The 24,290-nt window shown below is 46.2% G+C and overlaps 1 protein-coding gene across 1 annotated transcript in view; it reads left to right on the top strand.

Annotated features, from left to right (window-relative positions):
* LOC138731463 (gastrokine-1-like) overlaps positions 1–15,960 on the top strand; it is a 46,933-nt gene extending 30,973 nt beyond the window's left edge. The window contains exons 3-9 of the mRNA XM_069877405.1: positions 4,169–4,369; positions 4,587–4,697; positions 6,546–6,684; positions 8,519–8,577; positions 13,194–13,247; positions 14,027–14,137; positions 15,904–15,960. Of these exons, the coding sequence (XP_069733506.1) occupies positions 4,169–4,369; positions 4,587–4,697; positions 6,546–6,684; positions 8,519–8,577; positions 13,194–13,247; positions 14,027–14,137; positions 15,904–15,960 (732 nt within the window). The remainder of the gene's footprint in view (positions 1–4,168; positions 4,370–4,586; positions 4,698–6,545; positions 6,685–8,518; positions 8,578–13,193; positions 13,248–14,026; positions 14,138–15,903) is intronic.
* Positions 15,961–24,290: the final 8,330 nt, after the last annotated feature.

Raw genomic sequence — 24,290 nt, 5'->3', positions numbered from 1 at the left:
TGGATTCTATGACTAACCAGATTTATTTTTTCCCTTGGGGAATAACACACAAGTGCTGCTGTTCATCTAGAGAGGGACACAAATCAAGAACCTCAGGAACTGCAGGGAGAGTTCAATATCTCTGCAGGTCAGGATTGGAAGAGTGTTGAGTCACAACCTCCAAACTGATCTGATCCAACCCCTTCCTGCATGTAATAGTCAACTTCAAGGTGTCTCAAGTTTTGACCCAGAGTTTTGCAGGTGCCCTCACCTGCACTGCCAGGGTACAGGAAAAGGGTCATCCCAAGAACTGTTGCCCTTCAGTTCACAGACTGATGACCAGGTCCCGAGGAATCCCACCAAACACTCGGGTTTTGCTACACTAAGTCAAGTTGCCTCGTTCCCTGTAGGACTGCCAGAGGGGGAACGATCGCATTGCCTGGGAGTTTGATGACCTGCACTTCACAGCATTCTCTGACACTGTCAAACCCTCGCAGGGGCTGCTCTCTAGCACTGGCACAGCCCTGTGACGCACAGCAATATATACGACCAGCACAAAGCGTCGTAGTGCCCCTCTGTGCTTTTTCAGTATCTAGGAAGGGACTAGGTGTTACGCAGAGGAGTCAATCCTGGAGCAGCAGTAAAGAACTCTGAGCCTTACTGCAGGCAGATTGTCTGCCAACCCTGTTACGAGAAAGCTGCTCTAGAGATCAGGCAGAGGATGTTGCGTTCTGCCCTGGCAGCATCTGCACCTCCTCACTGCATGCTCTGCTTTGGTTCCAGGGGGGCTCCATTTGATCAGACATGTGAGTGCAATGTGCCTGGTATTAAGGGCTGCCAAGGAATGCCCAGGGCACTTAGCACCACCTTAGCTCTTTCCTCATGCCATGTTTTTCTTTTCTTGTTCCTCAAGGACCCCAGAATGAATTCTTACAAGAAAATTGCGCTATAGTTGATCTCCTGGAACTTCTGGGCCTTCAGTACTGCAATCAGTATGGTTGGGACAGCGATGAAATCCTTAAATCCAACTAAACCTAGTATGGATGCTCCACAGCTGCTGCACAACACAACCCCAATGCTGTTCTTCTCCAGCATCTCCTCTTTCAAGGGTTTCATTCTTGATGATTCAGATGGTGAAACAGATCAATCAGTGACCATTTCTTTCAAATAAAGACCTTTAGCATGGTTTCACTTTGTCTGCTTTTTCATTTTTGTATCCTTGATTGACTACGAACAGATCCAGAAACCTATTTGGGTTGCATGTCTTCTTCCATTTTGAGCCCTTAGAAAGCCTTTTCCAAGCCTGTTTGTAACTCAGTGAGGTGGGCAGGCGCCAGGGTGTGTTCAGCTCAGATAAGGCACACAGAATGGAGAGCATTTCATAGAATCACGGAATGGTTTGGGTTGAAGGGACCTCTAAAGGCCATCTGGTCCAATCCCCTTCCATAAGCAGGAAAACATCAACCTGATTATGTTGCTCAGAGCCCTGTTCAACCTGACCTTGAATGCTTCCAGGAACGGGGCTCCCACCACTGCTCTTGGCAACTTGTGCCACTGTTTTGACACCCTCACCATAAAGAATCTCTTCTTTAAATCTAGTCTGAACCCCCCCTCTTTCAGTTTAAATCTGTTACCACTTGTCCTCTTGCAATGTCTGTAAAGCCTTTGGCACTGTCCCCCATAACATCTCTATCTCTAAACTGGCGAGATATGGATTAGATGGGTGGACAGTTCGGTGGATAAGAACCTGGTTTGATAGTCGTATGCAGAAAGAAGCGGTCATAGCTCGAAGTCTAGATGGAGATCTGTGAAAAGTGGTGTCCCTCAGGGGTCTGTACTGAGACCGGTGCTGTTTAATATCTTCATCAATGATATGGACAGTGAGGTCAAGGGCATCCCCAGCAGGTTTGCAGATGACACCAAGCTCAGCGGGGCACTTGCCGCACTGGAAGGATGGGATGTCATCCAGAGGGACCTGGGCAGGCTGGAAAAATGGGGCTGGGAGAACCTCATGAGGTTCAACAGGGCCAAGTGCAAGGTCCTACACCTGGGTTGGGGCAATCCCCAATTTCAATACAGGATGAGGGATGATGTGATTGAGAACGAGCCTGTAGAGAAGGACGTGGGGTGCTGATTGATTATAAGCTTGACAAGAGCCGGCAACGTGTGCTCAAAACCCAGAAGCAGTGGGCAGTGGGTGCTGCCCTTGGAGCACGACCCCAGCCCGGTGTCACACAGACGCTGCGAGCACTGCTGGTTGTCGAGAACCAAGGACGTTCCCATCACTGGGCACCACGGCAGGAACCAGAAGTGTCCCTGGGGTTTGTGCCCTCAGCTCGGTGACAGTGAGACCAGATTTACTGAGTTGTTGCATTGGAAGCACTGGATAGAAGTGCCTTTTCTATCTGAAACCCGTTTCTCTTTCATCATGTGTTGGATTCCAGCTGAAAAGGCGTGTTGGAATCCTGACAGCCGTCCCCCACCACAGACTCAGGCCTCACACTAAATGCAACTGAGCAACTTGACACAACCCCAAGGGTTCCAATCCCTCCCTCCCTGAGTGATTGCTTTTTTCCATAAGGATTGCCATCCCCACAGAAAATAATCAGGGGCAAGGGGGAAAAATCATTGTTGCCATCTCAAATAAGCAGCAGAACCTCAACTTGCAGAGACTTGTGGTATTTCAGCGTAAACTGTCCATCTAGTGTAACATGATTCTCAGCGGCCACGTGGGATTTGGGCCATGGATTTTAGGGGCCCTGTGATTACCTGGGCACACATGGCTTGTTTTAGAAAGCACAAAGGCCCTTGTTTATTTTGTCTACTGTGAGGCCTTGTTTTACACCCTAGGCTATCTCTGGCCACAGTTTGATGTGACTTTTCTGTGTGATTAGTAAATGGCAGAAAGTTACTATCGAACATATTTGATTTTTCACTGCCAACGGCTTCTTATCTGAGAGTTATCTGAGTCTGGTATGTCAAAAATCCTCATGTTTATGAAGCACTTAGAAGAAAAATTAATTTTCAGTTACATGCAGACAGGGATACAAATCACAAAATAATTTTATCTCAACACTGAACTGTTCCAGCCCTAAATCTGATCACACATATAAGTTGGACTGTAAACATCGCTCATTCTGCCTGCACCAGCATCAGCTCTGCAGTCATGATGAAATTCACTGTGAGTATGCAGCCTTCTTTATTCCTTGTAAACTAAAACTCTGATCCAAACTCATTGTTTTTCTCTCTCAGAAGTGCCTACATCCACTTAGAGCAAAGAGATACTCCTTGGGGAGATGCCTCTCCTCCCGAATGAACAACTCTCACCCTGTTCACCTGATCAGACCAAGAGGTCAGGATCTCTTTCAACGTTTAACTGCATTTATTCAGCCTACAGGAAGCCCAATCCATGCTCATTGTTGTCAATGCCTTTGCCAAACTGGAGCAATGCAGTGATGGATCAGCCACTTTCTTGGAATGCCTAAGCAGGAGGAATTGAATTCCTTCTCCCTGCTCTTCTAAAATACCTGGACACAACTGTGCAGGTCTCAGAAGCAGCTTCAGATTCAGCTCCTTCAAAACTCAACCTGCCATGTGCCTCGCTTGCATTCTTCCAGGGTAAAGCGAGGATGGTTCACTGCTGGTGACCACTGTCATTCCAGTCTGAAAACAAAAGTGTCTCCCAGGAGTGCAGTTAAACAACAGACTGGGGGAAAGGCACCAGGATTCTTGCGACCAGGTTTGTCAGACAGACCTGCAGTTATACTTTTCTTTCTGATTTCCATTTCAGATTGTGACTACCGTCCTCCTTGGACTCCTGCTGACTCCAGCCCTTGCTGCTAACGTGAGTAGAAGGATCAAGTCTTTCCATAGTCTCTGCTCCTTCCATTTTCCTTGTTTCTTTCCCCATTGCTTTGTAGGAAAGGAATCTCATTTCTTTCATACTTAAACCTCCAGCCCCGCCAGCTGAGATCTGTAAGATACAGAAATTATTTATTGAGTCTATAAACCCATTTCTTAGGGCTACTCCAGATTGCCACAGCCTTTCTTCTGTGTCACTTGGAAAATGGTCACCAGTGGCTCTCTATGGGCTAGTATTTATTCTGTCAGAGCAGAGATTTTTGAGAGCTTTGGGGAGAAAGATGTCTGACATGAAGGTCTAAATCCGATGTTTCATTTTGTTCCCTAGATTTTGAACGTAGGAAATGAGAATTCAAGTGGAAATAACCAATATATAAATGTGGTGAACCAAAACAATCGGATGCTAACAAGGCAAATCAATGTTGATGGTGGCTTCCAAACTCTGAGCATCCATGTGCAACGACGTGTGGCAACAATTGAGCAAGAGAGCACCCATGGCTTATGGGAAACCGTTGCGAACTTCAATACGGTAAGTGGCAAGGAGCATGTTTCTCAGATAATGAACAAGGAGAGCAGCTCCTCTAAATGTGGCCAAAATGCGGGACTAGTTTCTATATTCTTAACATTTCAAGTCCCAGGTTTTGGGTGGAAAACTATCTGCATTTATTACTCTTTTCTAGAGGCTTTATTCTAATCTTACCACTTGAAGAGCTCAATTCCTACTTGCCAGTAATTTCATTTCACAGGGTGTGGTTGCCAGCAAAGTGCTGCCAGAGAGAGTCTGCTACGTTTCCAAAGTGAACAGAATAGAGATGCCTGACTTCGATGAGATCGTCAGACTGATTCAAGAGGGCATGGTAAGATGGAAAGGCGTTCTTTACTTGCAAAGCTGTACAGTAATGCAAAGTAGTCCAAATGCAAGGTCCTGCATCTGAATGGGGGCAACTGAGACCCAGGGTGGGTGGAGAATGGATTAAGAGCAGCCCTAAGGTGAAGGACTTGGGTGCTGGTGGATGAGAAGCTCAACATGAGCCACAAGATGCCTCAGAGGTCAGAAATCCAGTTGTGTCCTGGTCCTCACCCAAATCACTGGGACAAGCAGGGCAAGGGAGGGGATTCTGTCCTGCTCCACTCTAGTGAGACCCTCCTGGAGCCCTGTGTGTAATTCTGGAGCCCTCAGCACAGGAAGGATATGGAGCTGTTGAAGCGAGTCCAGAGGAGGCCACGGAGATGACCGAGGGCTGGAGAACCTCCTGTACGAGCACAGGCAGAGAGAGGTGGGGTTGTTCAGCCTGGAGAAGACTCCAGGGAGACCTGAAAGCAGCTCCAATACAGAAAGGGGCTGCAGGAAAGCTGAGGAGGGGCTCTTGATCAGGGACTGCAGGATAAGGGGGAATGGTTTTCAGTTGAAAGAGGGGAGATTGAGATGAGATCTTAGGGAGAAATGCTTTCCTGTGAGGGTGGGGAGGCCCTGGCCCAGGTTGCCCAGAGCAGTGGTGGCTGCCCCATCCCTGGAGGGTTCAAGGCCAGGTTGGATGGGGCTTGGAGCCCCTGATCCAGTGGGAGGTGTCCCAGCCCACGGCAGGAGTGGAACTGGATGAGTTTTGAGGTCCCTTCCTACCAAAACTGTTCTATGATTCTATGGTTCTACAATAGTAAACTGATCTCAGAGACTGCTATTTTCAAAAGCTTTTAAAGCAACAGTTACTTTCAAAGCTATTCAGATCTCACCATTTATGATGAAGTTGCATCAAAGTCAATGACAATTGACATTAACACAATCTGAAGGCACTAGAAAGTCACAATTCCCAGTGTCAGATGCTGAGGTGGAGAGGTTTCATGCTTTTTTAATGTGATAGAAGACTTTAGATTCTTTTTATAATGTTGTGAAAGATTACTTAAATTGATTGCTTTTGAATACTGTTTCACGCCTAGAGATTTCAGCTTTTTGGCATGAGGCTCTTCATTATCTCACATTATCAGCAGACTACAAAAATCATCTCCTTAGGTTGCTGTAGTGGAGGAAGAGCAAATAATCCAGTAATGAGGTTTAAATAAGTTTTCACATTGTCAAAACTTTTTCATAAGATATTAGCCTGAGTTCAGCTCCCAGAATCAGCACAGATACTGTGAAAATTTGCTTAGCATTCAATGCATTGGCCTTTTGCAGCCACTAGGCCCCTTTGATGAAATTCCACCATCATTTTGAAAGCTGATGTCACTCCCAACCCTCCCTGCTAAGTGTGCCCTCAGCCTGGCGTTCATTGAACTGTTTGTTAACTGAGCTTTCTGGTTTTTGAGAGGATGAGGCTTTCACAAGTGGTAGGATTGTTCTTAACAGGAACGTGTCTTGGGAATTCCTCCTGGCTGTGGTTTCTCAAAAAACAACAAAGAGGTGCAAGTGTCTGCCAAGGGTGCCACCACCCTCTTTGCTTCTGGTTTAGAATGCAGAAGGACTTGGCTTCAGCCATGCCTCCCGGTTACAGCCAGAGCACCTCTGGGTCAAGACGGTAGTGAGTGACTTCAGAGGAGGTCTGTGTTTAAACAGTGGCTGCCCCACTCTCTTCCTGTGCAGCTGTTTCATTGAGCTTCCAGGTCTCTTGAGCCTAAACATGCTTTGGGTGAAACTTCCAGAAATAGTGATGTGCATTGCATTAAATGGATCAGGGCACTGATCTTGCTGAATGATGTTATTTGATGTTTAGGACCTGGAAAGTCAAAGACATCCTGCAAAAAAGGTCACATTTGTCATCGAGAGACGCGTCCATGACCTCAGTTCTTATGGACAAGATGTTGTTGATCTGTGCAGAGGACTCCCCACCTTCGTGACACGTAAAGTTAATGGTAAGTACAGGAAAATGGATTCTGTCTATGACTAACGAGGCATTTTTTCCCCTTGAGGAATAACACAAAAGTGCTGCTGTTCAGCTAGAGAAGTAAACAAATCAAGAACCTCAGGAGCTGCAGAGAGAGTTCAATATCTCTGCAGGTCAGGATTGGAAGTGTGTTGAGTCACAACCTCCAGAACTGATCTGATCCAACCCCTTCCTACACAAAATAGTCAAGTTCAAGGTGGCTCAAGTTTTGACCCAGAGTTTTGCAGGTGCCCTCACCTGCACTGCCAGGGTACAGGAAAAGGGTCATCCCAAGAACTGCTGCCCTTCCCTTCAGAGACTGATGATCAGGTCCCAAGGAATCCCACCAAACACTCGGGTTTTGCTACACTAAGTCAAGTTGCCTCATTCCCTGTAGGACTGCCAGAGGGGGAACGATCGCATTGCCTGGGAGTTTGATGACCTGCACTTCACAGCATTCTCTGACACTGTCAAACCCTCGCAGGGGCTGCTCTCTAGCACTGGCACAGCCCTGTGACGCACAGCAATATATACGACCAGCACAAAGCGTCGTAGTGCCCCTCTGTGCTCTTTCAGTATCTAGAAAGGGACTAGGTGTTACGCAGAGGAGTCAATCCTGGAGCAGCAGCAAAGAACTCTGAGCCTTACTGCAGGCAGATTGTCTGCCAACCCTGTTACGAGAAAGCTGCTCTAGAGATCAGGCAGAGGATGTTGCGTTCTGCCCTGGCAGCATCTGCACCTCCTCACTGCGTGCTCTGCTTTGGTTCCAGGGGGGCTCCATTTGATCACACATGTGAGTGCAATGTGCCTGATATTAAGGGCTGCCAAGGAATGCCCAGGGCACTTAACACCACCTTAGCTCTTTCCTCATGCCATGTTTTTCTTTTCTTTTTCCTCAAGGACGCCAAAATCAATTCAGTAAATCATCATGCACTATAGTTGATATCCTGCAACTTTTGGATGTTCAATACTGCCGTCAGCATGAGTAGATCATGAAGAAACATTTTGAAACTGATTGAATGAAGTACTGATGCTCCATAGCTACTGCACAAAGCCAACCCCAATGCTGTTCTTCCTCGGTATTTCTGCTTTTGAGGGTTTTGGTTTTCATGATTCAAATGGTGAAACAGATCAATCAGTGACCATTTCTTTCAAATAAAGACCTTTAGCATGGATTAACTCTGGCTGCTGTCTCATTTCCATACCCTTGATTGACTATGAACAGATCCAGAAACCCATTTGGATTAAAAATCTCCTGCCCATTTTGAACCCTTTGAAAGCTCATTTCGAAGGCTGATCTTCACCCCGGGCTCTCCCAATGAGGTGGGCAAGGGGCAGAGTGTGTTCATTACATTGTACACACAATGGAGACCTTTTCATAAATTCACAGGATGGTTTGGGTTGAAGGGACCTTTAAAGGCCATCTGGTCCAACCCCCTTCTATAAGCAGGAAATTGTCAACCTGATCACATTACTCAGAAACCTGTACAACCTGGCTTTGAATGCTTCCAGGAACGGGGCTTCCACCACTGCTCTGGGCAACCTGTTCCAGTGTAAAGAATCCCTTCCTTAAATCTAGTCTATATCCCTCCTCTTTCAGTTTAAAACCATTACCCCCTGTCCTCTTGCCACATCCCTTGAAAAATGTATTTTTTCACATCATTCTTGTAGGCACCCTTTAAATATAGGCGCCACAATAATGCCTCCTCAGAGCCTTATCTCTTGCAGGGTGAACAACCCCAACTCTCGCAGTGTTTCCTCCTAGCAGAAGTGTTCCATCTCTCTGACCATTTCTCTGCTCTCCTTTCAATGCATTCCAACAGGACCCACTGTGAGCTACGGCCTTCGTAATAGTCCTACTGCTGGACATTTTTCTGTGAGAGTGAGGGACAGAGAGAGGGAGAGGCTGACCCTCATTCTCCCAGCTCTCCTAGGTGGGGAAACCCAGAACAGCCACCACCAAACACCTCGTTCCATTCCTGTCTAGCCCTAGAGAAACTTGGACTCCCAAGGGATCTCCACTCTGTTCAGCTCTGCCCAGGCCTCAGCAGCAGGAGCCAGGAGGTGATGTTGGTCCATGTCTCTGTCTTATCCACACAAGAGGGGATGGAGCTGGTGCATTTGCACTCTTGATGTTTTCACCCTCGGGGCAGCCAGGTGCCTGACTCATTTGTAGCCCAGAGGTCTGCACTTCTCTCCAAAGTCTGTTCCCATGCTGTCTGGTGGTTCCCTTGAAACCCGTCCTGCTGCTTGTCCTCCTCTTTCCTCAGGTTGTTGCTTTTGCTAAGAATTTGTTAAAGAGCAATGGACAGTGTTGCTGGGCAAAAGGACTCAGACATTAGTACCAGCCAAATGAAAAACCTAGATGTTTGTCAGGTTTTCCACAGCAAACAAGGCAAATCAGCTCTTATGCCACAGCGCTATACAGCTTTATTCAATTCAGAGAAATACGAAAACTCAAGTTCTGAGTGACAGTTGTCATAGATGCCTGTTGCTACTGCTCCTCCCTTACTCAGCTATTGTTCTTTCCAGTTATGACCCCTTTCTAGAATCATAGGACCATAGGATCACCAGGTTGGAAAAGACTCATTGGATCATTGAGTCCAACCATTCCCATCAATCACTAACCCATGTTCCTCAGCGCCTCATCCACCCGTCCCTTAAACCCCTCCAGGGAAGGTGACTCAACCCCCTCCCTGGGCAGCCTCTGCCAGTGCTCAATGACCCTTTCTGTGAAAATTTTTTTCCTAATGTTCAGCCTAAACCTCCCCTGGTGGAGTTTGATGGCCATTTAGTCCATCATCAGGTACCATGTTTGTGAAGAGGCTCTGTGAAGATGCAGAAACATGCCTGAAGCAAGGAAAGCAGATCCCAAGGCAACAAGCTCAGAAAAGAAAGTTCACAAAAGAACTTCTGTTGTTTGTCAGTTAGAACCAACGCCCTGATTGCCAGGCACTCACTTAGCGTGTTTAACATTGCAAGATTAACACCTCTGTTGACTTAAAAGATGATATCAGCTGTGGATAAAATATCTGGGTGAAACCTTTGCCATGTAGGCACAAAGCGCCACTGCAAATTCTGTCAGGTATCTGATCTTGGCTCAACTACCATCACAAAGAATTTCACTCCAAGTACATACAGATGTATTCATTTTTTTTTAATACTAAATAAATCTTCCAGAGCTTGATTCATCAAGGGAAAAAGAGAGTTGCCTGGTGGGAAATAAGCAAAGTGTGTTGAGATTAGCACACACTGTGAAAAGAATCGTGTGGAGAGAAAGAAATGCTAGCATGAAGGATGTGACTACAAAGTCCAGTGAAATACAGTAAGTAACACATTGCCTGCAAGTGGCTGCTGGAAAAAAAAGTAATTATGTTGTACAAAATGATGTAGTTATTGATCGCATTGTGACATGCGATGAAAAATGGATTCTATATGATAACTGATGCCTGGCTTGAGGAGAAGCACCAAAACATTTCCACAAACTGGAGCTGCATCAAAAGAAGCCTATTGGTCACTCTTTGGTCTTTGGCAGCTGAAATCACCCACTATGACTTCTTGAGTCCTGCTGAAACCATCACACCTGAGAAGTGTTGCCAGGAAATCAACAAAATGCACCAACAACTCTGACAATTATGCTCAATATTATCAAACCAAAAGGACCAACTCTTCTTCATGACAACGCCTGATGACCTGTCTCACAAATGACTCTGCAGAAGCTACAAAACTCTACCTCGTCCAGCTCACTCACCACACCTCTCTCCCAGCAATCACTGCATTCTCAACCATCTCAACAACTTGTGCAGCAGCTCAAAACACCTTTGAAGAATTCATCAGTTCCAGGACTCCAGGATTCTATGGCACTGGAACAGACAGACTTGTTTCTTATTGGCAAAACTGCATTGATCCAAGTCGTTCTTCTTTTGCTTGATAAATTTAGTTCCCAGCTGAGGCGTACTGCTTTCAATTGATGGACAAAAATGGCAAATATTTTTGCAGCTATCTAATATATCTAAATGGAGAAGGAGTTTCTGCTTGAGAAACAGTTTCCTGCACCACCTCAAGGACATAAGGTAGGACAGCGAATGGAAGCAGTGAGAAAGCTAATTGATTGCTTCGGAAAAGTGCTCGTTCTCTACCCCAAAGGGGAGAAAAGGCTCCAAGAACCAAAGGAAAGTTTCTCGGCAGGGCTGCGCCACTCCCCAAGTTCAGTCTCTCAAAAGGTGCCTTGCACGTGAATTGTGCCTTGCCCTCTCTGTTATCAAAGGTGGGTGTACAGATTCCAAATGTCATTCTTGGTTTCATTAAATGCTCTTCTTGGGGGTTGTTTCTTTCCATGATACTTAGGGACCTGGTCCTCAGCAGCTTCCACCTAGACAGAATCACTTCATTATCTCAAGAAGGAGACTCCAATGCTTGTGGCCATACGGGAACTCATTCAAGCTCTGTGCCAAGGAATTGCCTCTTACCTTGCTCACCTCACTGCTGGTGAGTAGACTGCTAATAGCATTTGGCACGAAAAAAAATAAAGAATAACAAGATTATTAATGAGGATGGAAAATGTTGAAAGGAAGATAAAAGAGATAATTATGGAAATGCTGTGGTTTTCCATGATGTTTTACAAATCAGTGAATGCACCCAGAAGGGAAAAAGCAGGTCTGCAACACACAACCTGGAGACCAGGCTTCTTCAGGAAGGTTTTGTAGGCAAACTACATGCAGATACAACACCAGCTACCATGCATCCCACTGCAGCACAATTTTGAGATCCAATACCCGCGTTGCAGCTTAGGTTTGAGCACAAAGATTCACTAACAGGTGCTTGGAGTCCAAGCTTAAAGAGATGCAGCTCAATTTCTAAATGGCATTTCCTGGTCGATTTTCCAACACAATGTTGGAGGAATTTCAACTACATTGTTCCCTTATTTTCTCAGTCCAAATCTAATCAGTGTTTCCTGTTCTTTCAGGATCCAACTTCTGGAGGCCAAGTGTTACATGACTCTAAGTTAAGATTAATGAACTGCCCATCAAATGGCAGTGGCCACCTCAGGACTTCTCCTCACCAGCCCCAGCCCCACAGCTCCCGCACCTCAGCGATGGGCAGTGGGCGCTGCCCTTGGAGCACGACCCCAGCCCGGTGTCACACAGACCCTGCGAGCGCTGCTGGCTGTTGAGAACCAAGGACGTTCCCACCACTGGGCACCACGGCAGGAACCAAAAGTGTCCCTGGGGCTTGTACCCTCGGGGTGGTGACAGCAAGACCAGATTTACTGAGATGTTGCACTGGAAGCACTGGATGGAAGTGATGCGTTGCCTTAAAAGCTGCACAGTTATCTTGTTGTTAACCACTATCAATAATTTTCTACCTATCTTGTAAGACGTGTTGTAAAACTTGATTTCACAAAGTATTAGAGAGTTTGGGCTTATATGCTGATCGTAAATTAATCTTTGCACAATGTGGTAAAACGGAGGACCTGGGGTTACCTCGGTGCACACAGTGCATTTTGGAAGATACGATAACCCTTCTTTATTTTGTCTACCGTGAGGCCTAGTTTTACAACCTAGGCTATCTCTGGTCATAGTTTGGCGTGAGTTTTCTGTGTGGTTAGTAAAGGGCAGAAAGTTACTGTAAAGCACAATCGATTTTTTACTGCCAATGGATTCTTATCTCAGAATTATCCAAGTCTGACAAGTCAAAAATCCCCATGCTTATTGAGCAGTTGCACCAGGAGTTAATTTTCAGTGACATGCAGACAGGGATACAAATCACAAAATAATTTTATCCCAACACTGAACTGTTCCAGCCCTAAATCTGAACACGTATATAAGGTGGATGGTTCACATCGCTCATTCTGCCTGCACCAGCTCTGCAGTCATGATGAAATTCACTGTGAGTATGCTGGCTTCTTTATTCCTTGTAAACTAAAACTCTGATCCAAACCCATTGCCTTTCTCTCTCTGAAGAGCCTACATCCACTTAGAGCAAAGAGATACTCCTTGGGGAGATGCCTCTCCTCCCGAATGAACAACTCTCACCCTGTTCACCTGATCAGACCAAGAGGTCAGGATCTCTTTCAAGGTTTAACTGCATTTATTCAGCCTACAGGAAGCCCAATCCATGCTCATTGTTGTCAATGCCTTTGCCAAACTGGAGCAATGCAGTGATGGAACAACCACTTTCTTGGAGTCCCTAAGCAGAAGGAATCTTATTCCTTCTCCCTGCTCTTCTCAAATACCTGGACACAACTGTGCAGGTCTCAGAAGCAGCTTCAGATTCAGCTCTTTCAAAACCCAACCTGCCATGTGCCTCGCTTGCATTCTCCCAGGGCAAAGCGAGGATGGTTCACTGCTGGTGACCACTGTCATTCCAGTCTGAAAGCAAAAGTGTCTCCCAGGAGTGCAGTTTAACACCAGACTGGGAAAAAGGCACTAGGATTCTTGTGGCCAGGTTTGTCAGACAGAGCTGCAGTTCCTGTTTTCTTTCTGATTTCCATTTCAGATTGTGACTACCGTCCTCCTTGGACTCCTGCTGACTCCAGCCCTTGCTGATTATGTGAGTAGAGGGATCAAGTTATTTATAAGTCACTCCTCTTTCCATAGTCCCTGCTACTTCAGCTTTCCTTGCTTCTTTCCCCATCGCTTTGGAAGAAAGAAACCATATTATTTCACATATAAAACTCCACCCCCACTGGCAACAGTTGTAAGATACTGAATTTTTTTGTTGAGTCTATAAAACCATTTCTTAGGGCTACTCCAGAATGCCACAGCCTGTCCTCTGTGTGAATTTAAAACTGCTGTTGTCACCAGCAGTGCTCCCTGTGGGACAGGATTTGTTCTCTTAGAGTTGTGATTTTCTAAAGCTTTGGGGAGACAACTGACAGTCTAAGAGTGTGGATTCATTTTGGTTTCTAGAACTGGAATACAGAAGGTAATCAGCACTCTGATGGGAATCACCAAGTCATAAACGCGTTTGCCAAACAAACTCCGATAATAAGAAAGCAATTCGAAGTTGACGGAAGCTCCCAAACTCTGACCCTCAATAGGCAACACCGTATCGCAACTATCCAGAAACAGAGCACCCATGGCTCATGGAAAACCATTTGGAACTACAATTTGGTGAGTGGCAAGGAGCTTGCTTTCTCAGGAAATGTACATGGAGGGCACTCCTCTCAAGGTGGCCAAAATACAGAACTTGTTTCTTTACTCTCAACATTTTGAGTCCCAGGTTTGGGGGGAAAACTCTCTCCATTTATTACCGTGTAATACAGACTTTATTCCAACCTTAATTCCTAAACAGCTGAATTCCTACTTGCCAATCATTTTATCTCACAGGGCACAATCACAACCAAAGTGCTGCCACAGAGAGTTTGCTACATTTCTAAAGTGATCAGATGGGAGCTGCCTCGCTTTGATGAGCTTCCCGGACTGGCTGAAGAGGTCATGGTAAGAGGAAAAAGGAGCTGTTCCTTGCAAATTTTTGCAAAGATGGCAGACTGTGCTGTTTTCAAAAGCTTTTAAACCAATAGTTACTTTCAAGGCCATTCAGATGGCACCATTGATGATGCAGTTGCATCAAAGTCAATGACATTTGACATTAACACAATCTGAAGGCACTGAAAAGTCAGAATGCCCAGTTTCAGATGCTGAGTTGGAGGCGTGTCATGTTTTTTTTTTTAATGTTACAGAACGAGTAGGTGCATCATTCCCTCTTCCCTGTCATCCCCAGCTCCATTTCCTATGAGAAACTTTAGGTCTGCAGGTTGCTAAGAAACAGCTTATAGTGGGAAACTATAAAAAAAATTATTTTTGCATAGCTGTTTCTAAATCTAGATATGACTCATTTCAATATGAGAACTGATTTTCGTTTTGGAATAGTACTGTGCAGGTGCAAGTGTTTAGACGAAATTTTCCTCTGGGATGTAAGAGAACATCTCTACAGGCAGCAGGCTCCCCTCTGTATTAATTGTGTAAACCAGAACAAGAGTCGTATGGCTGGAGCTGAATGCAGAGAGACACAAACCAGCAGGAAGTTTCAGTCATAACAGAAAATACAGGCATCACAACACAGTCCCAATGACAAAGCACTCAAGGAAAGAATCATATTTGAAATTTGTTTGACACAAAGCACTTAAAACAGCTAAGAAATATCTGTTCCCCTAGAACTGTCAGGCTCTCAGAGAGGTCACAAGCACAGCTCATCAATGATGTCAGCGTAATTGTACCTGCCAAGGGTAGTACCACCCTCTCTGGTTCTGGATGAGAAGGCAGAAGGACTAGACTTTTGCCTCTCGCTTACAGCCAGGGCACCTCAGGAGCAAGAGGTTCAGAGTAATCTGTTCCCCTAGCTTCCAGTTTTCTTGAGCCTCCCTCCACCCTGGCTCCCTTGGACACATCAGCCACAGGAGCTGCCTTCAGGGCTTGCTAACGGTCCGCTGGCCACGTGGTTCATTAAGAGACTTCACTAAACGTGGTTTGGGTGAAACACCAAGCACTGAGCCATCATTCTAGAAATAGGAACGTGCATAGCATTAAAAGAACCAGGGTACTGACCTTGCTGAATGATGTTATTTGATGTTTAGAAGCTGAAAAATCAAAGACAACCTGCACAGGAGATCTCATTCATCACTGTGACACGTGCCCATAACCTCAGTGCTTATGGTCAAGCCACTGTTGATCTGTGCAGAGGACTCCCCACCTACGTGACACATAAAGTTGTTGGTGAGTGAAAGCACATGGATTCTGTCTATAACCAACCTGGATTTTTTTTCCCTTGGGGAATAACATGCAAGTGCTGCTGTTCAATGAGAGAGGGAAACAAATAAAGAATCCCAAGGACTTGCAAGAAAGTGTATGATATCACAACTGACCGGGAGTGTTGTGTTGCAACCTCAAAAATTGATCTGATCCAACCCCTAACTACTTCTTTTAGTCAGGTTTAAGGCAGCTTAAGTTGTCACCCAGGATTTTGCAGGATGCCCTCAGCTGAAATGCCAGGGTACAGGAAAAGGGTCACCCCAAGAGCTGCTGTCCTTCAGTTCAGAGACTGATGATCAGGTCCCAAAGGAATCCCACCAGACACTTGTGTTTTGCAACACTAGGCCAAGCTGACTCGTGCAATTTTTCCTTTTCTTGTTCCTCAAGGACCCCAAAAACCACGCAGTCCAGGATCATGTGTTACAATTGATGTCCTGAAACTTTTGGGCCTTCAGTACTGCCAACAGCATGACCACATCGTGAAGCACGTGAAACAGTTTGAAACCAACTGAACTGAGTACGGATGCTCCATAGCTGCTGCACCAAGGCAACCTCAATGCTGTTCTTCCCCAGCATCTCCTCGTTTCAGAGTTTTGTTCTTGGTAATTGAAATTTTGAGATAGATCAGTTGGTGATCACTTCTTTCAAATAAAGACCTTTAGCATGAATTGTCTCCAGCTGCTGTCTCATTTCCATACCCTTGATCGACTATGAACACATCCAGAAAACTATTTGGATGGCAAATCTCCTGCCCATTTTAAGGCCTTCGAAAGCTCTTTTCAAAGCCTGTTTGTAAGCCAGGACTCACCCAGTGAGGTGGGCAGGGGGCAGCGTGTGTTCAGCACAGATAAGGCACACAGAGTTACGCCTTTCCTTTCCTTTTTCAGGGAAATATGTTTCACAATAAAACCTTGCTTCACCTGGCACTGGTGAGACCACTCCTCGAATACTGCCTTCAGTTCTGGCCCCTCACCACAAGAAGGATGTTGAGGCTCTGGAGCGAGTCCAGAGAAGAGCAACGAAGCTGGGGAGGGGGCTGGAGAACAAGGATTGCAAGGAGCATCTGAGAGAGCTGCGGGTGTTTAGCTTGGAGAAGAGGAGGCTGAGGGGAGACCTCATTGCTCTCTGCAACTCCCTGAAAGGAGGTTGTGGAGAGGAGGGAGCTGGGCTCTTCTCCCAAGGGCCAGGGGACAGGACGAGAGGGAATGGCCTCAAGCTCCACCAGGGGAGGGTCAGGCTGGACATCAGGAAAGATATTTCACAGAAAGGGTGATTGTTCCCTGGCAGAGGCTGCCCAGGGAGGGGGTTGAGTCACCTTCCCTGGAGGGGTTTGAGGGACAGGTGGATGAGGTGCTGAGGGACATGGGTTAGTGATTGATGGGAATGGTTGGACTCGATGATCCAGTGGGTCTCTTCCAACCTGGTGATTCTATGAGTCTATGAAAGGCAGAAAGAAAGAAAGGAGGATGCAACAACATTTTGCCTTTTCCAAGGTAAAAAGGCCTTGGAAAGCAACTGCAAGGCCTTCTCAGATTAGGGCAGAATTATTCCCCACACCATCTTTTCTCCTATTCTATTTCACACAGTACAAGCAGTACATTTTCCTCTCCAGGAAGGAGTTACATCCACACGCACAGTTAGCAGCCCCTGCTAAAAAACCCAGTGGAACCAACCCCACCCACCAGAGCAATAATGCAAGACTTGGGGACTGCAGCCGAGGAGAATGCAAGCCACGTCAGATCGAAGAACCAGAGCACCCCAGGGAAGGAAAACCCTCCTCGGCCACCGGGTGTCAAGGCCGAGTTCTCCCTTGTCCAGCTGAAAGGGAAATGGGATGAGGTTTAACAAGGCCAAATGCCGGGTCCTGCCTTTGGGGCACAACAACCCTGAGCAGCTCCAGACTAGGAGAAGCCTGGCTGGAAACTGCCTGGAGGAGAAGGACCTGGGGGGGTTGGTTGAACAGGAGCCAGCAGAAACGATCAGGGAAACTAAATCTTCCAATCCTAATAAGAGCCAGCGGAGAATCTAAGGTTAACTATTCCTTAGTGAAAGGGATGAATGGGATTTGCCTTACACCCAGGATCATGTGTGGGTCTGCAGCATTCTGCTCTTCATCTACTGCTTGATGTAAATTCAGTCCAGGGCTCCTTCCTTATTGTTTTTACGTGTTCCCTGCCAATCAGGAAGGAAGGAAGGATGTTCCTGGGCTTTGTTTGGCCTCAGAGGTTTATGCTGCTCTGAACTGGACCTCGGGAGACCCAGTGGTCCCCACGGTTTGACGGCATCTCTGGTGATCTGTCTCGTGGGAAGTGTGGCAGAAGCAGTGCTGCTCGCCAGAGGGTCCCATCCCCTCTCTGACATCTTTGTGTTACACAGCGCTTTCAGCTCTGCTCCTGAAGGCTTTGGAGAGACACAGGGTGCTTTTTGGATGTTATTTTTTAAAGTGCTCACTAAAAAGATGCTGTGAACCTTCCGGGGTCAACAGCACCTCTGGAACTTAGACCAATCCTGTGAAATCTTAAGGAGAATCTGGATCAGCCTCAGTCTGTGCATCCAGTGCCTTCCTGCCCTCCTGGCACCTGCAGTGCATGTAGCTGGGCGAAGTCTTTGCCAAAGAGTTGCTGGGCTTGATTCTGCTTTCTTCCACTTGGTGAGTTACATAAAACGATGGGTGTTCTGAGAAGGTGCAATGCCCGCTGTGGAAATGAGGAGTCTGAGCAGTGGGAGAAAGACAAACTGTGAGCAGGTTTGAGTTCCTTCCCCTTTGGGTAATGGGGCATTTTGTCTCAGTGAGCAGGAGAAAAGCACCTGCTGGAGGGTGGGGTTCAGCCAGAGCATGGCTTTCCATGTCTGGAACCACGTGGAGGGTCTCTCAGCCCTGGATGTTGTTGAGTTGTACAAATTGCCAGCACAGTTGGCCATAGGAGGTATCCCTCTCTGGCTGAAAGCATGACAGTTTATGTACTCTTAATTTCCATCTGTTTGGCTTTTCTCTTTGGCTCGCTGCTCACCTGGTTTCTCTTTGGGAACGTGAAGGGACAGTGATTTTCAATGTGGCTTTTATTGTCTTGCAGTCAGGTTTTAGAAATATTCGTCCTGCTCAGAGTTCTTGGCCTGACTTGTGAGAGGCTCTACAAGGGACCAGTGTCTGTTGCTGCGGGGCTTCTGATTTCCAGAGCTGAAACTGCTGGGGCGAACACAGAGGCCATAGGGTGCAGCTTTCTGGTGCTGAATGCCTCAAGACTGGATGAGAAATCCCCCAGGTGCAATGTGTTAGGATAAACATTATTTGTCCCTCGTCACCAAGGTGACACCAGGAAGCACTCGAGCCTTCTGGCTTTAGCAATCTTAAGGTCAGGATGCAAGTGCCATTTACAGCTTTTAGAAGGATTTCTTGCTTTTCACCTTGACTGGGAAGCACAGGTGCCCTGTGCCTTTTCATTTCAGCTGGACAAAGGAGAACCCAGCACTGACAGCCAGTGACCAAGAAGGGGTTTTCTTCCCTGGGGTGCTCTGGTTCTTCGATCAGACTTGGCTTGCATTTGCCTTGCCTGCAGTCCCTAAGTCTTGCATTATTGCTCTGGTGGGTGGGGTTGGTTCCACTGGGCTTTTTAGCAGGGGCTGCTAACCGTGCGTGTGGATGTAACTCCTTCCTGGAGAGGAAAAGGTATTCCTTGTACTATATCTAACAAAATAGGACACATTCTCTCTAATTGAAAGCAGAGAAAGATGATCACCCTGGTACCCACCACTCCTGACTTTGGAGCAAATGCTATAGAGGTAATTAGAGAGCACTGGGATCTTCTGCAGTTGGGTTTCCTCTGCTTTTCAGGCAAAAGGATAAATGGAATAAATGTTTCATCTCCCTTTATCATGCCATTACAGCATTAAGGAAGGAAATTTTTTTTTTTGCATCTTCAAGGCTGAGTTCAAGGTGTTTGGGAGGGCAAAGCTGCACTACCTTATGGGGGTCAAGAATTGAGTTGACATTGTGCAGGCATCTTTGAAGCAAAGCTTCACCCACCTGAGGGTTGAAGGCATTGCTCTAGCCAGTCCTCACTAAAAACAGGAATAAATGGAGGACTCTGTTATAGGCAAGGAAAATCTCTCTAAATTCTACCAACTGTGCTCCAATTCCCTGGAAAAGACATTGTTGTTGCATCCTCCTTCCTTTCTTTCTGCCTTTCCTACCAGATGAAGAAAGGTTTTATTGTGAAGCATCTTTCCCTGAAAAGGAAAGGAAAGGCGTAACTCTGTGTGCCTTATCTGTGCTGAACACACGCCACCCCCTGCCCACCTCACTGGGTGAGTCCTGGCTTACAAACAGGCTTTGAAAAGAGCTTTCGAAGGCCTCAAAATGGGCAGGAGATTTGCAATCCAAATAGTTTTCTGGATGTGTTTGTAGTCGATCAAGGATAAGGAAATGAGACAGCAGCTGGAGACAATCCATGCTAAAGGTCTTTATTTGAAAGAAACGGTCATCAATTAATCTGTTTCAGCATTTCAATCACCGAGAACAAAACTCTGAAAAGAGGAGATGCCAGGGAAGAACAGCATTGAGGTTGTCTTGGTGCAGCAGCTATGGAGCACCCGTACTCAGTTCAGTTGGTTTCAGGGCCTTGCTTCACAATCTGCTTGGGCTGATGGCAGAATCGAAGATCCAAAACCTTCAGGATATCAGTTGTAAGGCATGATCCTTGATTGTATTGATTTTGGGGTCCTTGAGGAACAAGAAAAGAAAAAACATGGCATGAGGAAAGAGCTAAGGTGGTTTTAAGTGCCCTGGGCATTCCTTGGCGGCGCATAATACGGGGCACATTGAACTCGCATGTTTATTTAATTGGAGGCATCTCAGGAACCAAAGCAGAGCACGCAGTGAGGAGGTGGTAAAAAATGAGTTTTGATGGGATTCCTTGGGAACTGATCATCAATCCCTGAACAGCAGGACGGCGGTTCATTGGACAACCTCATCCCTGTGCCCTGGCACAGCAGCTCTGAGGTTCTTGATTTGTGTCCATCTCTGGTTGGAACAGCAGCACTTGTGTGTTGTTCCCCAAGGGGAAAAACACCTGGTTAGTTATAGAGAGAATCCTTTTCCCTGTACTCACCATTAACTTGATCAGCCACGTAGGTTGGGAGTCCTCTGCACAGATTAACGATGTCTTGACCATAAGAACTGAGGTCAAGGATGGGTCTCTTGACGATGAGTGTTAACTCCTTTGCAGGTTGTGTCTGAAGTTTTAGTATCTAAACATCAAAAAACACTTTTAGCAAGATCAGTGCCCTGATCCATTTAACACTATGCACGTTCCTATTTCTAGAACGATGGCTCGGTGCTTGGTGTTTCACTCAAACCATGTTTAGTGCAGTCTCTCAATGCACCACGTGGCCAGTGGACTGTTAGCAAGCCCTGAAGGCAGCTCCTGTGGCTGATGTGTCCAAGGGAGCCAGGGTGGAGGGAGGCTCAAGAAAACTGGAAGCTAGGGGAACAGATTACTCTGAACTGCTCTGAGTGCTTTATTTCAAATGATTCATGAAAGCCTTCACAAATGATCTTCTTTCTTGCTAGTAAGCAAGGAGCTGAGCTAAGCTTCAGGGAGCACCAAAATGTACTTTACTACAAGCCAGCCTGCAAATTCAGCTGGAGGTGAATGTTTCTGCTCAAGCAGGTATATGCATGACTCTTCCCTTTTTCGTTCCTGCCATCCCTTCTTTCTCTCTAAAGCCAGGATTTTTGTAGGCACTCTGTTCTCAGACTTCAGGGGAAGTCCGTGTCTGCAAAGGGCTGGTATGTGGAATGTCAGGAGAGTTTTTCACAGTGTCTGTGGTAAGTCTGGGGACTGAACTCAGGCTAACGTGGTGCTGGGTTCTGATGAAAAAGTTCTGGAAGCTTCAAACCTTATTTAAACCTTTTTCCTTATTACTGGATTATTTGTCCTTCCTCATCTACAGCACAGAAAAGACATGAATGCTTTCCAGTGCAGCATCTGAAAATGAGTATTCTGACTTTTCTGTGCCTTCAGATTGTGTTCATGTCAAATGGCTCAGACTTTGATGCAACTGCCTCATCAATGGTGCCATCTGAATGGCTTTGAAAATAACTGTTGGTTTAAAAGCTTTTGAAAACAGCACAGTGTCTGACATCAGTTTACTCAGCATTACAGCACAACTTTGCAAATAACAACTCCTTTTTCACCTTACCATGTTATTGAGAACCAGTACGGGAAGTTCATCAAATTTAGGCATCTCCATTGTGTTCACTTTGGAAACGTAGCAGACTCTCTGAAAGCAATTTGACTGCAACCGCACCCTGTAAAATAAAATCATTGGCAGGCAGGAATTCAGCACTTCAGGAATTAAGGTTGGAATAAAGACTATAGTAAAAGAATAATAAATGCAGATAGTTTTCCTCCAAAACCTGTGACACAAAACGTTGAGTGTAAAGAAAGAAGTCCTGTGTTTTGGTCAGCTTTAGAGGAGCTGCTCTCCTTGTTCATTTTCTGGAAATACATGCACTTTGCCACTCACCGTATTAAAGTTTCCAATGATTGTCCATGAGCCCTGGTTGCTCTCCTGCTGGATACCTGCCACATGCCGTTGACTGTTGATGCTCAGAATTTGGTAGCCTCCATCAATGGCGACTTGTATAGTTTGTGTTTCACCACTTATGACAGCCTCATTTACAGTTTGGCCACCTCCACTTGAATTTTCATTTCCAGTGTTCGAATTCTAGATACCAAAATGAAACAACACTTATAGACTCTCAGTTGTCTCCCCAGAACTTTAGAAAATCACGGTTCTGACAGAATAAATGCTCCCACAGGTGGCCACTGGTGACCACAGCATTTTCAAAGCGATACAGAAGCAAGGCTGTGGCATTCTGGAGTAGCCCTAAGAAATGGTTTTATAGACTCATCGAATAGATTCTTTCTCTTACATCTGGTAGGGCTGGAGTTTAATGCATGAAAAAAACTGTGAGATTCCTTTCCTCCAAAGGGATGGGGAGCAAAGCCAGGTATATTCAAGAATCGGGAAAAATGGAAAGAGCAACGACTTATGAATAACTTTGTCATTCTACTCACATTATTAGCATGGGCTGGAGTCAGCAGGAGTCCAAGGAGGACGGTAGTCACAATCTGAAATGGAAATCAGAAAGAAAAGAGGAACTGCAGGTCTGGCTGTCAAACCTGGCCACAATAATCCTAGTGCCTTTTCCTCAATCTGATATTTAACTGCATTCCCTGGCAATAATTTTGCTTTCAGACTGGAATGACAGTGGTCACCAGCAGTGAACCATCCTCGCTTTACCCTGGAAGAATGCAAGAGAGGCACATGGCAGGTTGGGTTTTGAAAGAGCTGAATCTGAAGCTGCTTCTGAGACCTGCAGAGTCGTGTACCAGTATTTGAGAAGAGCAGGGAGAAGGAATAAGATTCCTTCTACTTAGGCATTCAAAGAAAGTGGTTGATCCATCACTGCGTTGCTCCAGTTTGGCAAAGGCATTGACAACAATGAGCATGGATTGGGCTTCCTGTAGGCTGAATAAATGCAGTTAAACCTTGAAAGAGATCCTGACCTCTTGGTCTGATCAGGTGAACAGGGTGACAGTTGCTCACTTGGGAGGATAAGCATCTCCCCAAGGAGTATCTCTTTGCTCTAAGTGGACGTAAGTGCTTCTGAGAGAGAAAGGCAAAGGATTTGGATCAGAGTTTTAGTTTACAAGGAATAAAGAAGGCTGCATACTCACAGTGAATTTCATCTTGACTGCAGAGCTGATGCTGGTGCAGGCAGAATGAAAAGCGATGTGAACAGTCCACCTTCTATACATGTTCAGATTTAGGGCTGGAACAGTTCAGTGTTGAGAGAAATTTATTTTATGATTTGCATTCCTATATGCACATCACTGAAAATTCATTTTTCCTTTAAGTGCTTCATTAACACGGGGATTTTTGACCTGCCAGACTCTGATAATTCTCAGAAAAGAATCCATTTCCAACGAAAAATCAAGTATGCTTTACAGTAACTTTCTGCCAATTGCTAACCACACAAAAAACTCACCTCAAAGTGTAGCCAGAGATTGCCTAGTGTGTACAACAGTAGACAAAATAAAGAAGGGCCTTTGTACCTTCCAAAATGTGCTGCATGTGCCCAGGTAACCACAGGGCCCCCGAAATCCATGTCCCAAATCCCATGGGGATCCGAGAAGGGGGCAGCAATGTTGGTGAAGGGTCTAGAGGGGAAGTCGTCTAAGGAGCTGTGAAGTCACTTGGTCTGTTCAGCCAGGAGAAGAGCAGACGGAGGGGGACCTCATAGCAGTTTAGTGCTTCCTCACAAGGGAGGAGGAGCAGGTTCCAAGCTCTTCTCTCTTGTGACCCAAGGGAGTGGCAGGAAGGTGTGCCAGGGCAGGGTTGGGATGGATATTAGGAAGAGATTCTTCACGTGAAGGGTGGTGGAGCACTGGAACAGCTCCCCTGGGAAGCAGTCATGGCGATGAGCCTGACAGCTCTCCAGATGCGTTTGGACAATGTCCTCAGCCCCACGGGGTGAATGTTGGAGTTGTCCTGTGCAGGGACAGGAGTTGGACTCAACGACCCCTGTGAGTCCCTTCCAACTCAGGTCATTTGGTGACTCTGTGATTCTGTAGATGTGTTCTCGCTGTCACCAAGCTGAGGGCACAAGCCCCAGGGACACTTCTGGTCGCTGCTGCGGTGCCAAACGATGGGGATGTCCTTAGTTCTTCACAGCAGCAGCACTCACAGGGGTCTGGGTGGCACCAGGTTGGGGTTTGGCTGCAAGCACAGCACCCACTGCCCATCGCTGAGGAGCGGAAGCTGCGGGGCTGGG

This window comes from Phaenicophaeus curvirostris, chromosome 27, assembly GCF_032191515.1.
Source record: "Phaenicophaeus curvirostris isolate KB17595 chromosome 27, BPBGC_Pcur_1.0, whole genome shotgun sequence".
Taxonomy (NCBI): domain Eukaryota; kingdom Metazoa; phylum Chordata; class Aves; order Cuculiformes; family Cuculidae; genus Phaenicophaeus; species Phaenicophaeus curvirostris.
The sequence above is the reverse complement of the archived record's forward strand: the minus strand, read 5'-3'. Positions and strand labels throughout refer to the sequence as shown.